Source organism: Petromyzon marinus, unplaced genomic scaffold (assembly GCF_048934315.1).
Source record: "Petromyzon marinus isolate PM22_M1 ecotype Great Lakes invasive population unplaced genomic scaffold, UKy_Petmar_22M1.pri1.0 PM_G_Scaffold_184, whole genome shotgun sequence".
NCBI classification, from domain to species: domain Eukaryota; kingdom Metazoa; phylum Chordata; class Hyperoartia; order Petromyzontiformes; family Petromyzontidae; genus Petromyzon; species Petromyzon marinus.
Window position 1 is genome coordinate 184464 of NW_027422744.1, and position 9311 is coordinate 193774.

Here is a 9311-nt window from a genome sequence, read left to right on the forward strand (position 1 = left end):
CCACGACTGCCCCGGTTAACGCTGTGGGTGTATGAACTGAAAATATTGCGCACTGTCTGCTTCACAGTCGGATGCTAAAGATCTCGGAGATGTAATTTAAATAAGTAGTATGCCACGTGTGTCGGCACAACTCTGTAAAAGCGACAACTACTGTGGGCTGTCCGTGAAGCGTAGCGCCTCCAGGGTGTAGCCTCGTGTGTACGCTGAGCTTGTTTCGCACCGTACGTAGCCAACCGTGCTCATCGGAGGCGCCTCGCGCTGCACGGATGGAGCGGACGCCAACGTGCACTCGCAAAACCGAAAAGCTTTTCGATTGCCCTCGTTTTGTCCGTTGAAGACGATGCAAGCCGCGCCGCAGGACGATGGCCGCGAGCACGAGAAGCCGTGCCTCAGCGAGTCCCGCGCGGCGGAGCTGGTGGAGCGCCTCTACGGGGTGAGCGTGGCGGGGGTGAGCCCGCTGGCGAGCTACGTCGACCAGAACTACCGCGTGCTGGCGCGCGACGGTCGCCAGTTCGTGCTCAAGGTCACCAACACGCGGGACAGCCAGCGGCCGCAGCTGCTCGAGGTGCAGATGGCCATGATGAGGTTCCTGCGGGAGAGGGGCTTCCCCATGCAGGAGGTGGTGGACAACGTCAGCGGGAAGATCATGTCGCTCGAGAGCATCGGTGAGCTGCGCCTGCGTGGGTCCCGGGAGCAGAGACATTGGAGAAGAGATGTACATAATACTAAATCTTGTTCTACTTGATGTGCGTCTCCATCTCTCTTTGTCTCCCCCTACATGCTAAGGCCTCGGCACAGAGACCCTATCTCTCTGTGCTCCGTACGTTGTGTCTCTCTTTGTGTCTCTGTGTGAACTCCCTTCTACTTAGGTGTCTGTATATCTATCTGCGGTTCTGTGTTTCCTCTCTCTTAAATTTAGCTCTTCTATGCCTGATGATGATTGCTTGCGTTGCAATCGAAACGTCGTATGCTATTATGTAATTTTATTATTATTTCTTATTTCTACGTGACTTTACCGAAAAAACCAAAGAGTAATTCCTGCAGTCACGAAAGCGACAAATCAAGTTTAATAGATGTACAGTGCAGTACAATTGATTTTGCTGCAACTGAACTCTGGCCCCCACAACGTAGCACCACGCAGCAGCCTGTGATGCCTGTTTAATGCACGATTGTCACCCATAGAAGCCCTAATCCAGGCTCAACCTGCTTAGCTTTCAGATCTTATGATAGGGCACATTCCAGGTGATTTAGTAATAGGCTGATAGTAATCATACGAACACAGCATTGGTTTATACTTGCAAAGACAACGATCAATATCCGAGCATGAGGCGGTGGTATAATACTGGGTCGCACTCCACTGACGATAAGTGATGTAAAAGGATCATACTTTTTAGTTTTTGTGAGGTTGGTGGATGTAACGCACTGCTTGTTGGTACTGGCCCAAGGTCCACATTGTGATATTTTGTAAATTCTTCATATATATATAAAAAAAAACAATGTTTGGTGTGTGGGATGAAACTGGAATGACTGCTCACAGCAAAGCCACACGGACGAGATGATAACATCTGTGGTGAGAGATCAGAAGCACACTTGCTGTTTTCTCATCTACTGACCTGCAGGTTGGTAGATATAATGTTTGTACAGTTCACCGACGCCGCCATTCGCCAACTGCACAGTGTGTTCTACCTCCCCACACCTCCGATGAGCACGGTTGGCTACGTACGTATGGTGCGAAAGAATTTCAACATACTTACGAAACCTAAATCGTAATTTTTGTTTCTGCTTATCTTCCCACGAGACCCTGAGACGTTTTAATGGCACAGAGAAGCAAACGTCAAACTCTTTGCATCGAGTTCCGGATTGGCTGACAAGGGGAACACGTCAAACCAAAACCATGTATTACATGAACAAGCATAGACGGGAGAGAGATGTCACAAGCAATATAATGTAGAGATATGAGAGAGATTTATTCATGAGAAAGGTTTTTGGGTGAGATCGCGTTATTAATAAATTTGTCGTAACCCTCCACCACCCGACACAGCCAAACAGTAAAAAACGTGTCACGTTGACAACAGACAAAATAGTTCACTACTTTAGCCCACCGGTGTGATGAGTGAATACACAACATTTACAATATTTGAGTACGACGTTTCGCTGGTAATTACATCCAGCATCATCGGGCAATTCGCCAGAATGGTGAAGCCCTCACTTGCTCCCGGTCTTAAATAGAGCAGCAGGGTGATGTCATCATTTAACTCATTCATAGAGAGATTTAATCAGAAATATATTTATATGGAAGAGATAGGAGAAAGATCTATCCGCAAGAGGAGAGATTTAGAGAAATGCAAACATGTCGATACAGAGCTTATCTCTCCCCCACACCCACTCCGACCTCCTGCATCGCATCACTTCTATTAATATTATTATTGTAATCATCATCGTTACACTTGTTTTCACAGCAGAGCCTCACTGAGTATCGGGAGGGTCTTGTCAAACTTTTCAGTTGGGGGTAAGGCGCGGGGGCGACGGTTGTCGTGTGTAATTTCAAGTGAGTATTGCTGACTGAGACATGTACTTAATTAGTTCTTGTAAGGCGTGGCGGGATAGTTGTCCTGTAGACCAGAATGAATTAATTTTGGTGGTTCGGGCTTGGCCCACGGGCTGTAGTTGGGACAACACTGGGCTGCTAAACATTTGTAAAGCAAAGTGCTTCATAGCTCATCGGATTCCTCTAGTAAAAGTACATATTCTGATTATAATGCCTGGGCTAGCAGCGCTCCTTTAAACCCAGGCTCGGGGTTCATCGCGTGAGCTGACATCGCCACCCAACGCCGTGTTTGGAATGCGAAGATCACGGAATGCCGCTGACCCTTATATTTACGTGATGGAACGAGCGATAAAAGTCGCCTCCTGATGCAGATGGGGCCCCCATTCACCCTGCTCCTAAGTAATTTGCTCAAGCTGAACCCAGGGAATTCAGCTAGACTCGTGGTGCTGACGTATCCATTCTGGCCCGAACCTGGGCGAATTGCCCCCGGTTCCGGCCAGCGTGCGCTAAGGCGTGAGGGTTGCGTGCCACGTTGCAACTTTGGCGGATGCCTTACGCATGGGTGTGGCGAGGTATTATTCCTCTCAAATGCTTTATTTAGCTACAGCGGTTTAGACAACAAGGCCATATAGGAATGCGAATTTCGGAATGCGTTCGTGTTATTAATTTCTGCGTTAATAGTACCGTGAAAGAAAGTCATGAGGAAAAAATCACTCCAATTTACTATTTTTTGGGGGGGGGAACAGAAATACTCGATTCAAGTTGCTTGAGAGATTGGCGTTTTAAAGACTACACGAATTTTATGTGCGTTATATATCGGACTTAGCACGTTCATTATTGTTATTAACCATTTAATACTGAGCAGCAAATTGTCGCTTAATTTCCTAAAAAAAGAATAGTAGCCTTGGCTATCAGTTCAGCAATTCATAAGAGACCCTGTGTAGTATAGCACGTGGGTAATGGACACAGGGCGCAAAGTGGTGAGTTGACACTTTGGCCAGACCTTGGAGGTTCCGATATCAGCTTCCGAACAGCTTTTTATGTTCCAGCAAAAGGAAGCGACGGTGAGATTTCACTAACCGTGGTGACCTCTTGACCTCGGTGGCGACTCCTGCTGTGAATTCTCAGACTGCGGCGAAGGAGAGAAGGAGTTCAACGTGCGGCTGCTCACGTACCTGCCCGGCGTGCCGCTGTCCAGGGTGCTGGCGGATGGCAGCCTGTACTACCAGGTGGGCAAGCTGGCAGCGAGCATCCACCAAGCCCTGCAGCAGGTACGAGCGCACGAGCGCCTCTTGACAGGTGACGTGAGACTGCAGGGATTCATATTCTTGTTGCTTTCGGTAAAGTCACCACCACGTAGAAGGGAAACAATAAAATAATAAAAAATCTAAAACAATGAAATTCTCACGACGTTTCGACTGCAACACAAGCAATCGTCATGAGGTGTGAAAACCACAACAAGGAAATTTGAAAAAAAAAAAAATTCTTGTTGTGGTTTTCACACCTGATGATGAAAAAATGTAGTTGTTTTTTCATTCATTCTTTTATTTTATAGTTTTACCTACGTGACTTTACCGAAAAAAAACAAAGAGAAAATAATAAGTCAAGGAGAACATCTTTTTTGAAACGAAGACTATCCTTTGCTAGCTTGACGTTTTGCTGCCTTTAACTTACATATGTACTCAACTGGCCAATGCGATGTTAATCTCGTATTGCATTTTTTGTCATCTTACCGCCTTCATTTTTAAACATCTGCATAGTTTGAGCACCCGTTCCTGCACTCCCTGCAACGAGACGATTTCATCTGGAACCTGTCAAACACCCACCTGCTCGAGTCCTACCTCTTCACTCTGGACGGCGACCCCAACCAGGGTTTGGTCAGGGAGGTCATCGCCAAGTTCCGCGAGGAGATCCAACCCAACCTGCACAAGTTTACCAGATGTACGCTCGCCTCGCAGCTTCACCCGGGACGTAGCTCCATGCCTCAGGGGGCGAGGGGCGCTTCAGGCCACCGACGAGGCCTTGAAGCCACGACGGGTGCCGCGTACGTGTGTACGTTGAACTTCTTTCGCACCGTACGTAGCCAACCGTGCTAATCGGAGGTGCGGGGGAAGGACAACAAACTAAACACAAAAAATCAGTTCAAAAATAAATTAGTGTTCAATCTAGGTTTAAAAGTGCATAGCTCCAGTGCCTTCCTAATATCGGAAAGAAGAGCTTTTCAGACGGCCGCAGAAGTGCATCTGAAAGCGCGCGATGCGGTGACCGTCTTTGTTTGTTCGATGGTTAGCCACAAGCCGCTGCGAGGATCACCCGAATTCGCGTGATGGTTTATGCTGCTTGACGAGATCAGCAAGGTATTGTGATTCATTTGTGGCAAGCATTTTCTTTGCAATGTGCTTTACGTGATTACTTTTACCCAGCATACACAGATGCATTACAGGGCATGCATGTAATGGGGGACACTCGCACAGACACTGATCACAGGTGAAATCAAATGACAGGGTTATGACATTCAGACGCTACTGTATATAAATCATAATTGTAATTTCTACCAAATCATTTTTCAATGGATGCTAAATTGTGTTCAACAGTTTTTGTTACACATATACTCATAATAATAATGTACAGCCCTTTGTCAATGCACTATCTGGACGAAGGCATTCCCAGGCTGTGTAGGGTCATGGGGGTTGTTTTGCCACCTTCACCATGCTGGTCGGTGAGGAGGTAGGTAGGATCCCAGGACTGGTTCAGATATCAGTGATGTTCTCCATGGCCGGGAATCAAGGGCTCGTGATGCGGTGTGCATACCACTACACACCGCTCCATATCTCGCCCCCGTGCAGGGTTGTACGACGCTGGTGGGTTATTGTAATTCTGTGCCTTTGAAGGCAGGAGAAGTCGGTGATTCACTGAGACTCTGCGGGGGCCGTTCTTAGACTCGCACACGCGGCTTGCGCAACACCAATCGTGCGGCCGGAATAAAAACGGCACGGGCACAAACGATGACGACGGCGACGAGGGGAGGACGGTCAACAATAAAAGACAACGGACGAAATCAAATTCGACGTTCCCCCTCGCCGCAGGCATAATCCACGGTGACTTCAATGACGACAACATCCTGGTGCAGGAGGTGGCCGTGGGAAGCGAGCAGCAGCAGCAGCAGCAGCAGGGGCCCAAGTCGGCGGAGGGAGTGCCGCGGCACCGCGTCTCCGGCATTGTGGACCTCAACTCGATGATGTTCGGCTACCACGTGTACGACCTGGCCATGGCCATCATGTACATGATGGTGGAGAGCGGAGAGGCGATGGAGGCCGGGGGTCACGTCCTAGCCGGCTACGAGAGCGTGCAGGCCCTCACCGAGGACGAGAGGAGGGCCGTTTACTTCCTGGTGGCGTGCAGGTGAGAGCAGAGGTGGGGACACTAAAATCCCAGTCGATCAACAAGTCGGCAGCAAAAACCCTCTTGAATAACAAACGATATTAACCGTAACGACAGCAACGGCGACAACAACAATATGGTCTACTTTTCCCCGCAGGTTCTGCCAGTCGCTGGTCATGGCCCGCTACACGATCCTGCGATACCCGCAGAACGCCGACTACCTGCTGATAACGGCGCGCACCGGCTGGGTGAAGCTACGCGAGCTCTGGACCAGGGGCCTGGAGGACATGCAGAGGCTGTGGTCCGATGTTGCGGCACGGTACAGAAACTAGAACCGCGGTGGAGATCGAGCGAACGGCGAGGAGAGAGAAGGGGGAGTTTGGGGTGGGGGGGGGCCCACCGTGAGACACGTCCTCCCACTCGCCCCACCGGTACCTCCCGAGGCTTCGCAAGGAACCGGTTTCAACTTGATCGTGGCGCCGTTGGTTTTGGACAGTGCGATCTTTGAATACGGAATCTGAAAAATGTGAATTGCTCATGCCAGGCACTTAATGCATAGGGGAGGTTTTTCGTGGCTTCAGGTTGAGGAGGCCACAAGTGCCACCTCGGGTTTTCCAGTCTCGGGCGATGGCGCGCGCGTCCGGTGGATTCGTTGAGTAACTGGAATGCGACGGCATTGGCTTCATCAGCAATACGATCCAAGCGCATTGAGAGACCGTCTAAATCCGCATCGCTGAGAATCGCCTAAAAACAGGAAAGTATTCATTTTCTTCTTTGAAACATTTCGGAGACTTGCGACGATCGTAGACAAGAAGGACGAGGAAAGATTTTGGTCTGGACTTGAACAGGGGGCAGTAAGATGGGAGATCTTAGTTGCTGGTGTGCAGATAATATTATAGGCGATTAGAGGGGGGGGGGAGAGGTTGGAGCGTTGAGAGCCCATGGAAGATCTTGAAGACATTGAAGGCGTCTTCAAGATCCTCCATCTTGCGGTTGAGTCGGAATTAGGTTGAGAGCACAGTGGAGGGATCCGAGTACCGGGTTGATGCGTTCTCATTGATGGGTACAAGTTTGAAGGTTGGACGATCACTTGCACTTAGGAAGGTGGGAGATTTGTGGAGTCCACAGAGAGGGGTCCCTCCATGATTAATCAACGAGCATGATGAAGGCACGAATAAGATTCGGAGCAGCAGTTACATCGGCGCTTTCTCCAACCGGACAGGGGCACATATCTTCCCGGGATAAACTGCTCCGTATAATTGGTCCCTAGCAAAGGAGCTTCATCATCATCATCAGACTTTTTTTTCACGTTCCAGTTCTCAATGAATCCACCTGTACGCGCCAAGTGACGGGCGGGGAAAGCACAGGGCCGTCACAGACAATATCCATTGTCGTATTGTGCTTCTATGCTCCCGTGTCCATTCTTGGCCACCTTTAACCCGCACTGACCGGCACGGTGAATTGTGGTCACGTGACCCCAACGGAGCAGCACGACGTGGGGTGGGGGTCATCCTCATACAGCAGTGGATTGACACGAGGCCTGTACGCGTGCCTCTCAATCTCACGTCACCGGAGGTTGAACAAACCTGAAGTTGAAGCTGTTGTTTCCTCAACCTGGAGGCACTGGTCACCCACTGCCTTGTTGCATATGTACATACGCGGATTTATACATATTTCCATACACATGTACATTTGCTTTCCATAGGTTACGTGTATATGCATGGATGTATACATGCATGTGTACATTCATACCTACACACATGCATTCATATGTGCAGATATAAATATATAAGTCCACTAATAATTTACATAGGAACATGTTAGCATATCTATACATTTGTAAATACATTTACAAACATATACCCATGTATGTGTACGCAACACATGCATGGGTATATGTCTGTATGGCGCGTACATTGACACGTATACGTATTTCCATACACATACATTTTTTTCCCATAGGTCATGTGTGTATGCATGCATGTATGTATACATGCATGTATGCATGTGTACATTCATACATAGACACATGCATTCATATGTACAGATATATATGTAAGTCCACTAATAATAAACGTAGGAACATGTTTGCAGATATATACATCTGTAAATACACGTACAAACATATACCCATGTATGTGTACGCAACACATGCATGGGTATATGACATTGCTTACTTAGGCCCATATAATTATATTCGTATGTATAGCACATTGTCCTGTACAGGGTGTGTTGTCCTTGAATGTACCCATAATTAAATAATCGTAATTATACATCTAATTGAACTGTGCGGTTCAAGTTTCAAGTTTGCTATGTTCATGCAGATGAGAACCCAAGAGACCAGGATGGTCTCATGTGAAGACTGACCTGGGCCATTCGGATGGGCAGTAGGGAGAGTGATGAACACCATGTATCCAATTGAGATAATTTGCGGTGTAATTTTCGCCAAACGTGGACCCTGACGCCAGCGCACAGTGGTCCCACTCTTGCGAACTACGCCAAGGGATCTTTAACGTGTCCCCCTGGCTGAAATATTGGCAGCAAAAATAATCCTTACCGTGCTTGCATTTAACGATTGCGAAAACCTCGAGCGAATCCGTGTCGGCAGCACGCACAGAGGCGCGTGCCGAGTGCACAAAAATGTCTCCGCCTTGGTCATTGTGCAAAATCACCAATTCCTAAATAACTGCATCCGTTGGTCATCCATCTTTCTAGAGTGGTCGCCGATAGCAGCACACGAGAAAAGCACGTGATGTTGGCAAACACCTGGGACTTTTAAATCTCGATATGATGCGTGTCAACGCGATGGTCGACATGTGGCGGTCGAGAGGAGGGCATGAGACACAGATGATGAAATCTTCACATTACCAAGTGTGTATGGGTTATGTGATTTCATAAACATAGCTAGGACTGCAGTCTACTGTAATCCATTTTCTTCAGTGATTGGTGGACACCCATGTAACAGGTACATTCACAATCTTATACAGTAAACGTGTACATTGAGACATTAAATGCATGCTGTTAGAATTATGATGTATATGTATTACTATTAGGGATGTTCCAGATTTTCAGATTAATCTGAAAAATATCGCAATCCAGGCTGAGACGTAAAATTTGGGACAAAATAAATAAATATTCTTTATATTGATCTGAAAAAGTGATGTCACAAACAGGTGGCATCACCTTCACGCCAAGAGTGGTGTCACTTGACAGGAGGTAATTGCCACATGACATCACTTGTTAAAACCCCAAAACGCATAAAAATTAGGACATCGTGTAAGTGGTCAAAAATCCATAAGAAGATCCATAATTGTTACAAATGCAAGCAAGTAATTTTTTTTAAATCAGAAAATCACCCATAGTATTTTACATGCATAAGCGT

General features: G+C 47.6%; 1 protein-coding gene across 1 annotated transcript; it reads left to right on the forward strand.

Annotated features, from left to right (window-relative positions):
* Positions 1-340: 340 nt before the first annotated feature.
* On the forward strand, positions 341-8844 carry LOC142912070 (hydroxylysine kinase-like). Its single transcript, XM_076060363.1, has 5 exons — positions 341-665; positions 3677-3819; positions 4309-4489; positions 5635-5950; positions 6087-8844. Exons 1-5 carry the CDS (start codon positions 341-343, stop codon positions 6259-6261), a joined length of 1140 nt encoding a protein of 379 aa, XP_075916478.1. The 3' UTR covers positions 6262-8844.
* Positions 8845-9311: the final 467 nt, after the last annotated feature.